The sequence below is a fragment of the Simochromis diagramma genome, unplaced genomic scaffold (genome assembly GCF_900408965.1).
Source record: "Simochromis diagramma unplaced genomic scaffold, fSimDia1.1 OVJJ01000753.1, whole genome shotgun sequence".
In the NCBI taxonomy this organism is placed as follows: Eukaryota; Metazoa; Chordata; class Actinopteri; order Cichliformes; family Cichlidae; genus Simochromis; species Simochromis diagramma.
Window position 1 is genome coordinate 13,755,003 of NW_024387523.1, and position 20,013 is coordinate 13,775,015.

The window sequence follows — 20,013 nt, forward strand, 5'->3', positions numbered from 1 at the left end:
ACACGTTACAAACTGTGTCTGTCAACTAAAGGCATGCGTGCTCTTTTTTGTGTGCTCCGATGTTTATGGCCTAGTGTTGGTGCTGACATGTGGAAACTGTCTGATGTGCAGACTCTTGTGTGCAGAGAAAGCCTCTTTAAGCTGTATTTGTTCAGAGAAACACTTTGTACGTCTGTTTCAAAACACTGCTGTGACTCATGAAATACATAGTTTGTATTTCATGATATTTTATGTGAATCTGTTGCATGTGCTTTTCGTTGCAACTGCCTCTCGAGATTTATTTATATTTACCTACTTGAAGTTATAACCTTCGCCAAGGAGGTTATGTTTAGCATTTGCATGATTTCCCGTCTGTTAACATAATAGGTCGAAAGGTTTTGAATGAATCCTGATAAAACTTTGTAGCGGGTGTCGAGTGGGGTCATGCTAACAATCCATTAAAATGTGGCCTACATCCAGCGAAGGTCTTCCACGCCAACTTCATGATTTGTTACAAAAATTGGCGAAAAGACTTAGATGTGATGTGTATTGTCAAACTGTAGACAGTACTGTGCAAAGATCTAAAATATGTCACAACAATTAATACATGTCACATGTGATATTTAAAACTGTTTCTCATGGGCTCTGCAACATGAAGGACATGATACCGGTATGTGGGGTGTCACATTTGACGTCTCACCTCCCTTTCTTTCAAGTTGACCTTAAAATCTGCTATATCTTTAAAGTTATGACAAGAGAAAGAGCTGGTTAAATGTACTGCAGCATAATATAAGATCATAAGATCAAGTTATTCATGCCCAGTTACAAATAAATACCAATCATCTACTACCTACTCCTACAAAATGTTTGTGTATTAAAAGTAAACGTGTTATGCCATGTGTTGGCACTCTTTTAGCGCTTTTTGGTGAATTTATTATAGATTCTTCTTTACGTTTTCTGTTCACTCACTGTACTGGTGATGCAAATGATTCCTAGAAGGTTCACTGACACGCGTCACCTGCAGGGTTTAGGACGCTGTCACACTGGAAAGCCGGTCAGGCCTTTAAGAACTCGAGTATTCATTTTAGATGTTGAATGAAATGAACGTTGTGCACATTTATGACACATTCTCTGAGAGTGTATTGCATGTTTGTAACATCTATAAAGTAGAATATAGTATAAATTTCTACTTTTGACAGCTCAACTGAACTCTGAGTGGAATGAATTTTAAGAATGTCACAGTTTTTACATTTACAGCCACTCCCTGTTTAACGTGGTTTCTCTTTTTCTCAAAACCCACTGGCCCGAAAAAGGGCCGACACTGAAAAGTCACAAATTACTGCATCTCTGCAAAGACTATGTGCAAAGTCTTTTAGTTTTACAAATTAAACAACAGTCATCCCAAAGCATTTCATATTCTGAGATAAAGACCCTACCAGTGTTTTAAACGTCTTGATGCATTCTCAATCATCCAGGTAAGTAAATCTCCAAAAGTTGATTCTGTTCATCTGGATGTAGCATTTTCCTGCAGGTTTCCCCAATCTGTTTATAAGACTGGGGAAACCTGCAGTCAGCTGAGACTGAAGAAGTCACTTGGATGACTGACGAAACGTTTCTCCCACGGAAAACGCTACGTCCAGATGAACAGAATCAACTTCTGGAGAACCCTACCAGTGTTGTCATCCTGCTAACAAATCCAGCGTTTACTAACTCCATTAATAATCTCATTACATGTTTTTCTGTCACTTTATGCATTTAGGATGCAAGAAAAGGTTGTGCTACTCTGTGAGTTGGTTTGTTTTGTATTAAAATGATGTGACACTTCTTCCCAAAAAGATTTTGCTTCAAGTGCTTTGGCAGAAGGAGGATCTTAAAGAGCCCTCTGCACTCTTTCCTGTTATGTCAGATTAACCCATCAGCTTTTCCCATCTGCCTGTCACTCAAGGCAGTACAATGAGGCTGTAGCCAAACTAGGGTCATAAAAAACACCCATCAACAAAGCAATGGTCCCTCAGGGACTGCCGGGGGGCACCCTAATCTGGACCCCCACACCAACCCTTTGGGTGGTCTCCCTCCCCTCTCCCTCTTTTTACTCTCCACCTCCTTTCTACGAGAAGCCGATTTGGTTGGGTTGGGGGGCAATCACTCATATTCATTCATGCATGCACCCGGACTCCATGACCCGTTTTTAATGCACGTGTATTAGCAAGCCACCATGTTGCTATGTGAGGCAGCAAATTCATCACAAAAAGAGAAGTTCGGGCAATGCTGGTAAATCATTAGCAGAAAGTACAGCAGTGCTACTTTCAGTTAGCAACACTGGAAAAAAACAAAAAAAAACAAAAATGAGTGAGGGACTCTTTGACAACTTCATGCAAATGTTCATTTCAGTCATCTTGTCATTCTAGAAGTGCTAAATGAATCACTTTGAAAGTGAGAGAGAACCTCATTCGCTTAAGCAACAGCAGTTCTCTAAAGCCCATCTGTCTACCAGTAACGGTGGCATTAGGTGACTAAATATGTAACTGTTGGTCTGTTGGGCAAAGGGGAAGATCCTCTTAAACACTGTGTGTGTGTGTGTGTGTGTGTGTGTGTGTGTGTGTGTGTGTGTGTGTGTGTGTGTGTGTGTGTGTGTTGCATACAGTGTAGATTGTGCGCTTTATTATTAGCAAGAGGAAACAATGAATGGATGAATGGAGATTGTGTATGTGTGCGCGTTTGTTTGTGTGTGTGTTGGGCTGATAGGGGGATTCCAGACGCAGGAACATTCATCTGGAACCGAAGACCCCGTCCTCGCAGCTCCACACCAGCGCGGGCATGTGCTAAGACACACGCACATACACACCCCATCTCGTTTTGTGGCCCAATCTAACCGAGGAAGGAAATGAGTGCTCGAGTGTGACTGCAAACAGATTAACATGGTATGTGCTGCTCTGTGTGTGTGCGCGAGTAGTTTCGGGGACTTCATAACTGCTGCTCATATGGGAAGGTGAATCCCCCGGCAAGTATTCTTTCCTCGACAAAAATGCCCCCGTCTAGTCATAAAAAAAGAAAAGAAACTATCACACCTACTTGAGACAAATCCTCAGTACAACCGCATACACACTAAATATTGTGTAACACTATGCAAATTCTATGGTTAATCATGTCTTCATCTACTATGAATAATCATCAGTCAAGATGATAGATAACTGAGGAAATACTTATCTTAATCTAAAAAACTTACCCTGTATGATAATACTGAGAAATTATATGTTTATGGCGTGGCCTACACAATTACTCAAACTGAATTTCTTTCCTCTTAAAGACTAACCCAGTTAAAAGCAGCTATCAGGTGTAACCTTTGGAACCGTAACTCATCTGTACTTTCCAATAACTGTTGCCTTAATAATGAAAGTGCAAGTTCACATCAGTGTTTCCAAGACAAAGACTTTACCTGCCATTCTGCCCACTTATGTGAATGCCTCCCAGGGTATTTGTTGAGTAATCTTAGCATTTAATTTAATTATTAACTTAAAATTGAACAACAATGCCATCCACAGTGGATCTACCAACAGACACGCCCTCCATTCTTATTTATTAAAGTCGCCACTAACACGTAGCTGACCAGAGCACATTTTATACTCCTCTATTAGGAGCAAGTCCAAGCTCATGTGCATGCCTGACATTATTGCCAACAGAGTGTGAAACTGATGACCTAAAATATCACATCTGGACTTTAAGAAGACAACGTACACAAAGGTCACTGGGGCATGCATGCTGGGATGGTCAACTTACTTGACATTTTTAATGGGTTTGGTTTTTTTTTTTTTTAATCTGGTGATCTGTTTCATTAAACTGCCTTTAAAACCACCAGAAATGGTATTTCTCCATAAAATCGCCTACAGAGCACCAGAAGTTGTTACTTTGCAGTAGATGCAAGCATGTCAGCTTTGGCTGTCACACAGAGAAGAGCACCAATGACAATGCCACAGACGAGCAGAATCAAAGCTTGTCCTCTATCAGCTCAGCTTTCTCGACATTTATGTCACCTGCACCCAGGTGGATTATGGTGGATGCAGAAAAGTACAACACCAGCCTATCCAGGTGCATGCACTTTTTCCTTCTGACATATTTCTGCCAAAAGAAAAAATAAATTAGGTTTTTGCCCCACTCACATGAGCCTTCAACAAGCCTTAACATAAGGTAATGACACTATCCCAATGGAGTCAAAAAGTCCAGACACATTAATGATGAAATTTCCTAAAAGGCGGGCAGATCAGAAAAGCTTTGAATAAAAGTTTTTTTTAAAAAGGAAAAAGAAACCCAAAGTACTGAGCTACTGTTGCTGCCTACCTTGATCTTGAAAGTCTCATCTCTCCTCATTTTAAAACTCTTCCAAAGACTCTTTTCAGTCCCTCTCTATATATATTATCTGGTCATCAGAGCCCAGAGCTCAGCAGTTAGGCATCAAAGTCCCGACAGCGGGACGGGAGGGGTGTCTGTCTCTCCTTGCCTGTTCCATCCCTGTCTGCGACAGCCACCGAGGGATTCCTGAGGCAGGCCACGGGGCCCCTTGGCTCTCAATTTACACAGAGAAATCCTATCATTTGGCGCTGTTCTGCCGAGCTACCCGCTGATGCCCTGTAAGTGCCCGCTACAACACATTAGACGCTTTTCATCCAACTCTCAGGGGATGGGAGGGAAGTTCAAGGCAGTGTGTCTTGTGTTGGGCTTTGGGGTCAGGAGTGGGATCCACCAAAAAGCCTTGAAGACAACGTCGGCATGAGTTTGAAGTATCCACACACACATTTTATGAAGATCCTACTACAAAGTGCATGTTCGAGGATGGTTGGTACAAATAAATAAAAGACAACACACACACACACACACACACACACACACACACACACAGTTATTAAGTGAAACCCTGTAGAAAAGAAAAGAAAAAGGTTTCGAGTCCGTTTTTGAATGTAGTTACAGCTGTAACTGACTTCAGGTCAGCAGGCAGGTTGTTTCCAAACAGCATCACAGTAACTGACAGAACCTCATGAAACTTAGGATCTAATTCTGGAAACAGTTAAAAGACCTGCACGTACATGTAAGGACTGTAGCTGGTGCAGTGAGCTTAAGTCATTCTACTGATGATTCTAATAGTCAGTATTAAATAAATAAATAAAGCCTTACAACAGTCTAACCTGCTAGATATGAATGCATGGATCAATTACTCAAAGTCAGTTTGAGTGAAGGATTTTCAATTTTGTTTTTATCAATTTAGGTGGATGTAAACAGTCCTCGTGATTTTATCAACATGACTGAGATGACTGTCCAAAATAATGCCAATGTTTTAACCTGCTGACTGTGTTTGAGAAAAAGTGGTGATAAATATGAACAGATTTTCTCTCCTATTTTTAGAACAACAAATATTTCCATCTCGTTTCTGTTCAATTCAGAAACGTTTCTGACTTCCAGCAAATAATGTCATCAACGGATCTTATTCATTTGTGATCGCTATAACAGTATAACAGTTCACCTTTCGCAGCCTCTGTGTTTCGGCGATTTTTTTTTTTTGTGCAATTTTGAATGCTTTGGGTTTTTTTACACTGTCAATCTCGTGCGAAGTCTCCTGTCCAGTACAGAATACGTTCACCTTGTCAAATTTACATAGATCTTCGATCGTTAGCAGCGTTACTCAGAAGTGCTGTACTGTAAGTTTTCTCCCCAACAAACACAACACTGTCGACGAAGCATTTTGCACCGTCAAAGGCACCTGCGGTAGCACCCGAAAGGCAGAGGAAGATGCTAACCATCGCACAAAAAGTTGGACTTCTGGACACAATCAAATAAGTCAAACTTTACTCAACTCATTCTTCTTGCTTCCTCTACTTCTGTACCATTGATTCATTAATGTTGAATTCTCTGGCAGCTGCTCTATTCCCATGTTCTGGACCTGAAAACAGGGTTTGATCTTTGGTTTCATTCTATAATACTGGCCTTATTTTTTTTTTACAAAGGTTTGAACTTTGTGGGCGTTTAAACAAGAGAGAAACGTGTGAAAATGTTCATCCCTGTCTGAGACAAGTGTATAGAGTATGTAGTGAGGGGGTTTACAGCCTTAAAACATCTATAACAATTGTAAAAAATAAAGCTGACTACTTCACGGATTTCACCTATCGCGGGTTATTTTTAGAACGTAACTCCCGCGAAAAACGAGGGAACACTGTACCAAGCAGGAGCATGTGAAGGTTAAAGAGCGATGGACCAAAGAAGGACCCTTGAGGAACTCCCAATGGAATTTTCATTGTGCAGATCTAAAACTGCTAATTGAAACATGAAAACTTGTATCCATTAGGTATGATGGCAACCAGCTGACACGTTAAAACCAATTAAATCGCAAAGCTGTTTAATTAAATCATTACAATCAAGAGCCACAAAGTCAACAATGGCATCAAGCGCAACAAAGAAACTCTCTGTGGATCACTGTTGATCTTCAGGTCACTGATGACTTTAATAAAGGCAGTTTCTGTGCTTCTATTGGTTCTGAAACCTGATTCAGTTCAGGTGCTTCAAGTTGTTTAGTTTAAAAAAAAAAAAAAAAAAAAAAAAAAATTAAACTATGAAATATTTTGCTTTGAAAGATAAGATCAGAAGTAGGTCTATAATTATTAATTGCCAATAAATCCAGCTATTTTTCTTCAGTAGTAGTGTGATTGCAACTCAAAAGAAGAAGAAAATAAATTTAAAAAACAAAAATCACCATATTTCATGGTGAGAAGCCTTGACGCGCTCATTCAGTCGGGAACCCATGCGCTTACAGTTTTGCGAGTATTTGTTTTGAAGGCCTCCACTGGATGAGACCAACAGCGTTTAAAAATATGACGACCATAACTCACCACTGACGTGAGCGCCATCTGGAAGCTGTAGATGCGAGCTAGACCAAAGTCGGCCAGTTTGATCTGTCCTCCGCTGGTGACCAGGATGTTTTGGGGTTTTAGGTCACGGTGAACCACGCGGTGCGAGTGCAGGAAGTCTAACCCCTGGAGCAGCTGGTACATCATATCCTGTAAAAGAGCCAAAGAGGGAAACAGAGGGGCAGCAAGGACATAAACTTAATATGAAGTTTAAAAATGGATGGTTTAATTATGAGACTAGTACAGCAACGGCACTATTGAATGCATACGGGGCAAAAAGGGCTGAGCGGATGGTCGTGGATGTTGATTACATTTGCAATATGATTACGTCTGACCTGTTGGATCGTCACTTCCGAAACAGTTCATGCTAACTGTCTACACAAAGTCTAGGCTGCAAAACCTTGCACAACTACAAAGATTTGAATCCATTTCTCCTTTGCCCTGAGCAACGAAAGGCCAGAGTGACAACAGCCTGCAGTGAAAAGCATTGTGGTACGGAGGGAGTTAACTAGAAGAGGCCTGCGTCTTTTCTCGTCGACTGTGGCAGATGTTTGATAACTCACACACACACACACACACACACACACACACACACACACACACACACACACACACACACGATAGAGGCAGAAAGAGGCCCCTGCTTTGTACAAGCACAGATCTCTGTTACTCAGCAGCTGTCCTGCTAGATTTAATTGGCACTCGCTCGTTTTTTTTTCCCCCCTCTTTTTTTTTTTCTTTCAATGCCCCAAAGCTGACCTCAGAAAATAGCCATAGGCACCGCATCGCCCACGACACAAAGGGGAAGGTAAACTGGCATGAGCAGGAATGAACAAAGCCAGCTAAGACTTGTTCTTTTCAAATAGGAATACTCTCAAACAGGTGCCACACCTGTAAACAAAAAAACAAGTCATTCCAAGGGATTGTGATCAGGTAGTTTTGGCAAAGACTGTTTAAGTAAATAAAAAGTCGAGGGAGTGGTATTTCAGGTTGAATCCTAAGACCAACTTAAAAGTGTGTGTGTGCGTGTTTCTTTTTTTAGCCTCGCTTACATGTAGCACACAGCAGAAGAGCTTCAGGCAACTTCTCTGCTGAAAATACTTCATTTGGTTTAGGTGAGATGGGGGCAACACCTGAGTAGACCCATTTGTTCTGGACAATTACCTGGTCCGTGCTCAAGCGGGCATTAAGCAGACTTCGTATAAAGGGAGCTGCAAGTTCAAGTCTGTTTAGCGAAAAGACAGAACGATCCCCACGGTTGTGCTCTTGGATCTCCGATCGGGTACCCTCTAGAAATAGCCAAGGTTTGCGATCCGTGTTTGAACACCCCTTTCTACAGCACCCATACTCCCCTCCTACTCACAAGACACACACCCCCAAAAAACAACCCAAAAAGCCCTCCGCCAAGACCTCACAAGTGACATGGACCTGAGCCCGCAGCTCTATTCAGTGGCCGACCAGCTGGTGAGTGAGTCAAAGGGGTCTGCACACTGAAGCAGAAAACATTAGCGAGCAGTGTGGGGCTGGCTGCTGTGCGGGCCACAGAGGAGGAGACAGGGCACCCTGCTCACAATACTGTGCAGATGGGGAGTGATGTGAGTGTGTGTGTTTGTATACACAAACTAACAATGTTCCCCCTGGCTTGGTGCAAGTATGAGCGCATCCATTTCCAAATCTGTGTGTGTGTGTGTATGCACCTCGGTCTGTGTGAGGGTGCATCAGTGTGTGGGTGCACTCTGACCAAGGATAGGCAGGATGTATAAACAGACCTTCCTTTCTACATCTCCATTGAGCCATGACCTCCCGAGGAGGGCAGCAGACAGACAGGACCATAGGACAGAGGCAGGCAGTTGGTTATTTTGTGTCTGTGTGTGTGTATATACAGGGGGGGGGGGCTGACACAATAGCACGGCCCCCCCACCCATCAGTTCCTCTGTGCTTTAAATAGCCATTTCACCATGCTTCCTTTCAACAGCATTTCCTAGTAAATACTAATTATCTCACAAGTGTGACCTTTGGACAAACACATAAACAGTCTTGGCCTCTGCGGCCTGAGTGTCATCTTCTCTGCACCATCAGGTAGAGTCACAGCTGAGTAATGCAAAATATTTCAGCTACGTTCTACATGGTCACTATAACCACTGACAGCAGGCAAACATTAAGTTTATGCATACAAAAATATAGTTTATAACTTCTTAAAAATTTAAAGGCCACTTGTGGCACAAAGCGATCCACCTCCCTCAAAGCTGATTCCAGCTGCAGAGAGAGAAAAGTGGCTCACACAACTGTCTTCAGCTGGCAACGCTTCAAACTAAAAAGCTCCACAAACAACTTGCCCAGGAGGAAATAAAAATATATAAATAAATAAATAAATCACACAAAAAACAGCAACAGATCTGACCCTGAAAAAAAAGAAGAAAAAGAAAAAGAGGTCCAGGGAGGGAGGGAAAAAAAAGTAGTCAGCCCATGCAAAAAGCAGTCAAAACATGGCTTTCTGAGTGCGCCTCCTTTTCTAATGCAAATGTAGCAGAGGCAGCCATATTGTTTATTGTAGCCAGGCACAATATGGGACATCTGCCGGTTAGCGTTAGTGTAATTCCCTCCCCATGCTTCATTAACCTCTCTTCTCCCCCTTCTTCGTGGACCCACAGAATAGAGTTGTGGAAGCTTGGATGGTGGTGGCGGAGGAGGGTGGGCGAGCCCCAAGCGGTGGCCCGGCTGACGAGCGCAGAGGTTGGGGCAACCTGGCTGCTTGATGTCCTTCCAGCTCATTTGATTCCTGGAGGAGGGCCCCTTGCATCAATGACCATGTGGTGGGTCTCGAGCCTGAGTGGGTGGTGTTGGGCGGAGGGCTGAAGTGGACAGGCTAGGTCAGGGTGGGGTGCTTCGTGCTGCGGTAAGACCGACTTTGAGAAAAACTATGCCTCTCCTTTCGGAGTTTAGGGCCACTGGTTGAAGGTAAATGTTTTTTCACGGTTAAAGGTGGACACGTTCACACACTCAAGGGTAACTGCCATTTAATCAGATGGGCACCGGTGACACACGTCTGGACCGGGATTCAAAATCTGGAGTTGTTTTGGGGGGAGGGGGATCCCCTTCGAGTTACTGTGGAGTGTCCACTGTCCCAGCAATAACAGGGGATGGTGCCTGGCTGCCTCTGTAGCATTGTCGCTGTCCTTTTGTTCCTTGAGGCCTCAGCTGTTAGGAGAAAGCAGAGCCTGGGAGGGGGCTTAAGGGGTGGCCACATTGTTCAGAGCCCCAAAACGCCTCCTCAAACTTTTCCAACATCAGATATGTCCAAGCACGGATAGCGTGGATGGTTGGACGGGTTGACATCTTATAAAACTGGCAATCCCACAAGTAAGCCTACTTCAAGTATTGTCAGGCCAGATTTGCAGAGTTAAGAAAGCTGGCCGAAATGTAACTTCTCTGTCTTCTTTCCTTTCCAGTACAAACCACTTCCTCATCTTTTCTTGAATACTGAGCACAACAACACAGGCTTCTTAGTGGAGGTATGTACCAGTGTCCAGATGTTTCAACACGGCTTCAAATGTGAACAGACCGTTGACACATCTTCACACGTGGTCTGAGACTAAAAGAGGGGAGCGCTTGTTCACTACAGTCGTATTCAGTGCAGTAGCCTCTACACTGCCACAGAAAGAACAAAACAACTGACTAGCTAATAAGGATTAACCTTCTGCTTAAACAGACTCAAAAACTGAAAGTAGCTATACATAATGATTGTGAAAATTTCTGAAGCGTCGAGTTTCCAGAAAAACGCTGCAGTATTATAATATCTGCTGCAGACGTGATCGGCGCACACATCACAGAAACCACAGTCCCACAGTCTGTATCAACTTCGGCAAAAGTCATGGGAAAGCCTCAGGTGTGATCTACCCGACTCGTCTACGCTTGCACTGCATCCCACTGACGGCGCGGCTCGACACAAAGCTTTCACAAGCGAACCCAGGCCCGGGGTGATGATCAGCGGTTGCCGTAGCACCCGAACCTCTCCGTTTCAAATTTGACACTTCAAACTCTCGAGGCTCCTCTGTCTAAAAAAAAAAAAAAGAGATATACCTTTCCAATATTATTCATGAGACATCAACTGACCTTGGGGTGAAACCCGATAAAGATCTTTTTTTTTTCTTTTTAAATGTTTCCCCACACGAACTCCACTTTTTTTTTCTTTTATTTTTTTAAAGAGACCATAACAGAGGAAAGGAGCTACTTCCGACCTTTTGGCAAAGTGTAACTGGATGCTCAGTGGATTTATTTAACAAATTTCCCTATTCAACAACTTTTAGCACACAACTTAGAGGGCTCTGTTTTCAAAGACACACATGGAAGATTTTTAAAACTGGCTCTGTGTCTGTAATATTGTGTAAAGTTGGAGAGAAGGGTGAAAATAGAGAAGGCAGGGATCCTTTAATTTGGAGCCCATCTGCCACATGTGCTGCCCCTCAGAGTGCCCCAGTAACTCTGATGTTGGAGGGAACTGCTCTGCCTTCTGGGTCTCTGGCCAAGAAAACCCACTCAGAACCATAGAAACATGGCTGTGTTCAACCAATGCTACAGCCGCAAGAGATTAACCAGGCACTTCCTATATACACTTCAAACAGAAATAATATTTAAAATAAGCCTCCTTGGGGGTTTTTTTTTTCTTGGAATATTGTGTAATAGGCAAGCACACACACATTTATAGTGATCATTAAAATGGAAAAAAAACAAAACAAACTGCATTTACATTCCACTGCAAACCTAAATTACAACGACAGTGGTTACCTTGATGGTCTCAGGCGGTACTCCAGGGTCAGGAGCCTTTTCCAGGTAGGTGGTCAGGTCCTGATCTACATGCTCAAAGACCAGAGTGAGTTTGGTTTCTCGGTCAGTCCGAGAGACTGTGCACACATCAAACAACCTAGGATAGGAGAACAGATGGACCAGATCAATACAACTGATTGAACGGGGGTGCACTAGGCTAAGCTCACTGCTGCTACACAAGGTAAGAGTACATCTACACAACATCAAATATTGCCCACAGGCTCTTATTACTATATAGACTATAATTAATCACCTTTCAGCTTCTATAACAGACTGTAATTTAAGATTTCAGATTGTTATGCCCCATCAGTGAAGTAGGTAGGGTACTGCATTTCTTTTAGAGTATGAACACAACAATATATTATTAATATTGTAATATAGTATTTTAAATAAGAAGTTTATGATACCAAACAACGGTGTAACTAAAGATATTATCAGCAGTGTTGGGAGTAACGGAATACATGTAATTCCTCTCTCTGTCTCTCGCTAGCAAAGTTGACCCAGACAACAAAGTAAAGCTAGTTTTTGGCTACAAGCTCGACACTGACCCGACGTATTAACTTTACTACAGTTTGGAGCCGCAGACCTGTTTTATATACGCGGGGAAACAGTTTTCTATACAAGATGGCTGCAAAAAGTGCAGCTTTACCTAATGTCCACCCTACTGTTACTCATTTTGTATTAAGATTTAAAATCTAGTTGGTATTGGTATGGCAAGTATCCTTCAGTAATGGTAATAAATCACACAGCAATAGTACATTCATGTAGTTGTAAAAAAAGCATGATAATCAATTATGTAATCCAAAGTATTCAGAATACGTTACTCTCATTGAGTAACGTAACGGAATAGTTACAAAATGCTTTCTGGGGCATGTATTCTGTAATCTGTAGTGGAATACATTTTAAAAGTAACCTTCCCAACACTTATTATCAGTAACTGATCAGGGTCATTATGATAGCTAAATGTCAGTGTGTTTCCTGCTATGACAAGTGCTAATGCAAAAGCACAACCAGTTTTCTTAAATAGATAAAAAGATAATAATTAAAATGTATTAACAACCTAGCTTTGAATAAAAATGTTCCTCATATTAAAATCAAGAAATGAATCTGTATCTATCACCATCGCCAAGTTTCAAAGAACGGGACTGCTCATGTTTTCCACTGTGTTTCATGACCTTTTCTTTTAACAACACTCAGTTGTTTTACTTTTGAAATTAAAAGGTTTTTTCCATTCTCGCTCGATGCAGAAATTGGCCTGATCAACACTTCCAGGTGTTCTTTGTCATATTTATTTCACTCAATAATGTGCCAGATGTTTTAAGTGGGTGACAGGTCTGGGCTGCATGGAAGCCAGTTTAGCACCTGGTCTCTTTCACTGAGCCACGCTGTTGTAATATGCGTAGAATGTGGTTTGTCATCATCTTGCTGAAATCAGTAGGGGTGTAACAATACTTCAAAACCACAGGTTGGTTCATACCTTGTCATTTTTGTGCCTTAAGACACAGGATCGTCCTGCTTTTGTCTTTTGAGATGGTTTAAACACCCCTATGAAAAAAATCCTCCAATAAAACCATCATAAAAGCTGGGATATGAACTCATAAATCTGGACCCCCGATTTATCCTATGGGACGATAACAACATCTCCAGCTACGGCCACTGCTTCTTTGCAAGCCTTTTAAAACTTTAAGACTATTGAGCCTTAAACACGAGTGCCTTGGTTTCCCAAGGCGACCAACTAAGGCCAAGCATCCAGATTATGTCAGTAGACCTGCCAAGGAAGGCTTTGATGAAAAGCTGGAAAGAAAAAAAAAAAATCTATCCAGTGTGTCCTCTTCAAAGAGCACGGGACTACAAGCAGCATTCCTCAACCAGCACTATGACAACTCCTGACACGCTATGGGACGTCTAGTGGAGCCTGCGTGCAAAGGCAGCATCTTTCATCGTGACAACATAGAAGACGAAAAGCGCCTTGATGGATCTCCACCGAGCACATGTTGCATTGTCATTAAGGGGGTTAATATATGCAAGAGAGCAAAAACTAAACCATTATTTTCTTTCTCTTCTTCAGTCTACGATATAGTTTTTTTTAGCCAAAAAAAAAAAAAAAAAAAAAAAAAAAAGTTTAAATTAACAGGTTAAAGTTACATTTTAAGTGTTGCTCGTTTAAAAGATATTTTGAGTTATCCTAATATTCAGAGTTTATTTTAACTTTGAGTTGTCCTAATGGACAAGTATAAAATTATTACAAGCCCTAATTAAACTCAAAGTTTGGAAGTTTACATTAGTTATGAAGACGGAAACTAAAAAGTAAACATTTTCCTCAAAAACTAATTTAGCCCTGTGGAGGAAAAAGTTTTGACTTAAGCTGCCAAAAAACTGGAGATAAAAAAAAATGAAATAAGTAAAGCTCACTGGCTTCATTCATCATCGTTGCTGTACTCGTTATATTCATGAGGTACCGTATTAATCCAGTGTGACAACATCTTACACTTTAATGCAGGCACTCATTTAACTTACCTACAGTTGTAAAAGCACAGAAAAGAAATAACTAAATCTCCCTGGAAACTTGTTTACTCCTCAGAGAGGCATCATTTGTCCTTGCCAACAACCTGGTAATCAATGGGTTTGGTCATGCTGGAGTCAGAGGAGTGAGTGAGAGGCGATTCATTCAAGGTATTAGTACTGTGCATGATGTCAGAGAATAGAAGGCGCCCTCCTTCTGAAGCACTGGGGTTAAACGCCCCTCACAGCTCGATTGTTGGCCTACAATGGAGGCTTTTAGCAGACACTGAACATATGGAATGAATAATGGGCCTCATTACAAACATCCAGGGGTTGCCTGGAGTCACACAGAAGGCCCACAATGCACTTTTCCTGGCCCTGTGCTGCTTGGCTATGCTAGTTGGCTAAACTCAAGGGTAGAGGAGTTTCTCCGACGCTTTAAAGAGCTGCTGGTTTACATGCTTTAACAAACAAATGCTGCTGCATAATATGGAAAGCGTCTAGTGAAGCAAAGTGTATCCATCCATAAATATAACTGACCAAAGATCGCTTTAATACTTGCTTACATGTCCGTCTTCCAGTAAGGACAAACCCCCACTGTGGACCCATTAAGAGAAAGCCACAACCATTATCCTCCATTATTCATTGATACGTTGGGGAATTATTGTTAGAGTCACAAGGGCACAAGCCATGCCTCTAAAACATCCATTTAGAGCTTCCCCTTCAATCCCAAAGCACTCGATATTCAGACTAAAACAAGCACAAGGTCAGACTTTGGCTTGTGCCAGCATGTGACGCAGTATCAGAGTCCTGCTCTCTCAGTGAAAAGTCATTACAAAAACCAAAAGAAAATGGCATCTGTGTGCAAAACAGTCAGAAGGAAAACTAGAAAAAAATAGCTTCTTTTGTTTTTAAATATGCAGTATTGCCAACTGGCATTGATAGTGCCAAGTGTCATACTGGAGGCCATTTGGATAGGATAGAACAGTACTGATGGGCACATGAGTTTAACTACAGAGACAGTTATGGAAACGCCAGCACATGATCTCACTAAATCAACATGGGAACAGCTTTAATGTGTGTTCACATTGATCCTACAAGTCTTAGAAACTGTACTGGGGGGATGGACACCATTCTTCTGAAAGACCTGGTGTTGTGATGATGATGATTATGAAGACCAGGCAAAAATCTCCAAAAGATGTTTAGTTGGGCGAAAAGCCCAAACCCTTGGTGATCCCTGGAACCCTGCAGACAAGGGTCATCCTGGAAGGGATCACTGCCATGCTACAGAAATCACACCGAGAGAAAGTTGATCTTTAAGGTTGATTTGTGGTCAAATTTCACTCCAAGAAGCCATGTCTCACTTATCAAATACAAACCAGTGGCTGTGGATATATCGATTTAACGAAGGATTTATACTCTGCTGTTTAAGTAATCAGTAATAGACCGTTTGTGCTTAGTCACCTAAGGAAGAGTGGCTCATCGTTTTTTCCTGGCATATCACATTGCATGCATAATTCATTAAATGTGCAATGTAGACCACAATTTCCAACCCCTTTTAACTGCTGTTCTTCTAGATTTAAATGCAGGCTTGCCAACTGAGGAGTCTTTCTGATGTATTTGCAATCAGTAGCCCTACAATGAAATCGTTCAAAGTCGCTTAGATCTTTTTATCTTCTTGATGCAGAATCATAATCAGCATTACCATGCATGCCAGAACATGGCGGGATGTTTATTTGATTGTTAACTGTAAAATTCAAAACATTTGCTCTTAAACTTTTTATTTATTTCATGCTTTTATTTTGTTTGTCACATTTCTGTAGGCTCTCTAGATCAAATGTAATTCGCTGGTTGGAAAATCATGTATACCCATTTAAAAAACAAACAAAAAAAAAACTGAGTACATACCACATAGCACAGACCATTTTAAAGACTTCATCCAATGAAAATCGTTACATGCACACGTGTTAACATGTGATTATGGTGTTGTTGACTACTCCCGTTTCGTCATGAGTGCATAAGCAGTCAACGGCATGGCTGCGCAGGCTTGCCAGTTTCAAACACGTGGATTCAGATTGCCAGGGTTTCACATACCTAACAGAGTCATCTTAAATGGGAAAATTAAGCATTTCTGTTTAGCTTCTGTTGTAACAGTTAAAGAAAAGAAAAAAAGGTAACTGCTGGTTAAGCAAAACAATTAACATGACTGAGAAATGTTACAACAATCCTCATCTAGTAGGCAACGTAATGTCACGTGGAAACTTAAAGGTTTCACTGAATGCAATGTCTTGTATCAAGTAATCCTGGGATGAGAAATATTTTGAGTGTTCTTAAGAGTATGGATTTCTAAGCAGGTAATTTCAGTTTTGTTTTGTCTTTTTGAAGATATCAGTATTTTTATAAATATTCCAAAATGTGAAAGGAGGTCCGAATGTTGAACGGCTACATTGTATGTCCAATGGAACCTCACGTCTTCACCATTCCTAATATCAAAGGGATCTTGACCAAGCACCCCTAAACACATAAGCATGCAGGTCTCGCTTCATTCTGCAAGTCAGCGATAATAGAGGCTAGGGTAGTGGAAAACCACTGCTTCCGAAGGATGCTGCTGCATCTTATCTATAGATGAAGATTTGCACACATGAAATATGCATGAGGTGACAAATGTGACTGGTGCCAACCAATCAAGATAAACCGGGGCGGGCTTTTGAACTAAACAGGAAGTTGAGAATGCACAGGTGTGCGCCTAAAACCTGCTGATAGTGACAGCCTCCAGTGTGTTGTTGTGGAGCCTGTGTTGCCTGCAGGAAACTAAAAGGGCCACCAGCTTCAGACAAGTCTGCAAGCAGGCTTTGCCACCAAAGGTCATATGAGCCATCACAGTTGCCACAAGAGACCATCAAAAAGGAAGTAATGTATACTTAGTCTCATATGCATATTTCTTTCACCACCACCACGATCCCCCCACCCCTCCCCTCCATCCTGTCTCTTAAACATAAAGCAGGTTGGTTCCCCACCTCCGCCCACCCCTCACTTACCTGACAACATTGGGGTGCTCAAAGGCTTCAAGCTGCCTCAGCACCGCCACCTCGCGGATGGTGGAGAGCGGCATGCCTTCTTCCTCCGTCTGGACACGAACTCTTTTTAGGGCAACAAAGCGTCCCCCGTTCTTCAAATCTCTCGCCTTGTACACTTTCCCGTAGGCGCCTTCTCCAATCTCGGCCACAGGCTCATACTGAGTACCAACACTTTCTTTGTCCATTATTGCAGAATTTTACCCCCCCCTTCTTCTTCTTCTCTTGTTGAAAATATTGCGGGGAATCCCGGGCGAGGATGACGAGCCAGACTCTCTTACAAAGGCATTTTCAGAGAAAAAAGTTGGCACATGCAATGCCTAGATGACAGGGAGACACAGATGGGGGAAGACACCATCTTTGTCAGATTTGGTCAAAGAGTGCTCCAGGTAGGCAATAAAAGGACTGTCATGATGTTTTATTCCGACTATCAAAACGAAAAAAAAAAAAAAAGAACCGCTGCGTCCCAAGTTCCACTCCTCCTCCTATTACGCACTGCAGCTCATGTCCTCCTACCTCTAACATAAAACTAATGTGAAAAATAATTAAAATTAATCCCAGTTAACCCCTTTCAATGCTTGCTTTGCATCCAATAATTTGTCTCGTGCAATCAATAATTCACCCCGCATGCGGTGTTGCTCATGTAATCTTCGCACGAGCTGTCTTAAATGATTTTTTTTTAATTATTTGTTATCACAACATGCAAAAATGGCCACATATTTCACCCGCTTCTTCGTTTTACGCCAGCAACAAGATCAAACTAGCAGCCCTCCCTGTGCTGGTTTGTCAAAGTTTCTCTTTGAGGACACCCAAACTTGCGAGCACGTGGCTGCATTGTCTGAACTTCCTACAGCAACAATCCATTTAAAACCCCTTAAATGTCGCTTTCCGAGCCCGAAACGGTTCGAAATGTGTGAAACGACACCGGATCCGAGTTTCAAGTGTGTTTTCATTAGCCTGGGTGGCTTTCCCGAATTTTTTTCCAATTTATTTTGTGCGTGGACGCAAAGTGTGCCAAATAATGGCTTACATTCTAATAAATCGGGGAATTGGTCATGTCACCGTTTAAAACCTCATTGGGTTGCAAAGCAAGCATTGTCAGGCTCATAAAGACACTTTGTTTTGCACAAATATCTGCATAAATATGCCCACTTTCAGCGTTTACCTTGTTTTATGTTGTCAATACAACGTCGCAACGTCGGCATGCCCGGTATAACGCTGAGGACGCTTTCGTGTGTCGGATAAAAACTGCTCCGTCAAATGCATCCCTGTCCACTTTCCTCCATGCCGGGGCCACACAGGTAGTTGACGGTGCAGGCTCTAACCCCCCATCCCCTCAGACTACACCAGCCCAGGCAGACACCAAAATCGAGCACAGGCGGAGGAGGAGGTGGCGGCGGTGGTGGGCCGTACGCAAACTTGCGCGCACACACTCTCACTTCAAGTTTGTGTGTGGAGGGGAGGGGGTGTATGATTGGGAAGGGGGGGGTCATAGGACAAAGGCAAACGCGTGATATAGCCCTCCAGAACCACGCTCTTCTTTGGATTTTCTCCTTTCTTTCTTTCTTTCTTCGTTTTTTTTTCTTCCATATATCCGCGGATAGGCCTATGCAACTGCAGCCTCGCTCGCCTTGTGTGAGCTCCGTCTCTGCCTGGCTTTCCCACGCCGGCTGAATGTGGCCTGACCCCCTTCAGAGAGGTTTGACACGGAGCGGGGACATTTCCGCATTCCTCCCCGACTACAAAGGCACACCGCCTCCTTTTGCTCTCCCTCGGCCTCCTCGGTGCTTTACCATTCATAGTCCTCTCCGCGGGTTTTGTCTCCTGTGTCAAAACCGGGAGCACGCAGAGATCGGGGAGGGGAGAGAGGAGGTTTGTTAGATGGACGGCCACACTATCTCCCTCAAAACTATTGAGGAGCTCCTGCGGCAACAATGCACCAGCAGGAATGCAATGTGACAAGCTCGCCCTAGATGAGCCGGAGGGGTCAGGTTCAAGGCCCGGTGGCTTGATCTGTGGCAGGGGGAACCCCCCCTCTGCTCCGGTGGTCGTTTGCAAGGCATAACTAATGAACCTGTTTGTTTATTTATTTTAGAAGTTGGACATTTCTACAGAGTATCAGCTTCATCTTCACATCAGGATGAACCTCTGATTTATTTCACCGAAAAGGAGACGTTAAGAAAAATCTACAAATCCGTTTTTATGCATTAAAAGAATTATTATTAAGTTTTTTCTGATCTCAAAATTGTACCAGCATCTTCAGAAAGATTTGTAAGTCAATCAGCAAATTGTAGAATTTATCATTAGTTACTGCTTTATTTGAGATTCATGTTAGTCCCCGTTTTTTTTTTTTTGACATCTGAATATTTTCTTAAAAAAATAAATAAAAATACATTTGTACAGATAAATGTATATATTTATCTTTTATAATTAAATATTAGTAGAACTACGTTTATTTTCATCTTCATAACTTATTTACAGTGAATACATATAAATCAAGAATATTAAGAAAATTTAAAGAAACCACTAAAAACAATTTTTAGAAAACAAGAAGTAGTTTCAAGCTTTAAATGCTATAAATTTGACAATTATTATGGTAAATTTCCTCTTTTTTAACTCTCGAGCTTAAATATTTAAATTAGTTTCAAATTCCAACAATTTCATGTAAATGATCAAATTTCACTTTTTTGTATGAAAGAGTCAAAAATGTATTGTTTTGCTTTTTTCCTTCTACTTCTGGACAA

The 20,013-nt window shown here is 42.0% G+C and overlaps 1 protein-coding gene across 2 annotated transcripts in view; it reads right to left on the reverse strand.

The window, feature by feature from the left end:
- cdk6 (cyclin-dependent kinase 6) overlaps window positions 1-19,151 on the reverse strand; it is a 39,267-nt gene extending 20,116 nt beyond the window's left edge. The window contains exons 1-4 of one of the 2 annotated variants that reach the window (XM_040021219.1): window positions 18,435-19,151; window positions 17,234-17,589; window positions 11,655-11,790; window positions 6,852-7,019 (exon numbers count right to left, since the gene is read on the reverse strand). In XM_040021219.1, coding sequence (XP_039877153.1) covers window positions 6,852-7,019; window positions 11,655-11,790; window positions 17,234-17,457 — 528 coding nt within the window. In that variant the 5' untranslated portion in view covers window positions 17,458-17,589; window positions 18,435-19,151. Of the gene's footprint in view, window positions 1-6,851; window positions 7,020-11,654; window positions 11,791-17,233 lie in introns of both variants that reach the window. The other variant, XM_040021220.1, reaches the window with a different exon arrangement.
- Window positions 19,152-20,013: the final 862 nt, after the last annotated feature.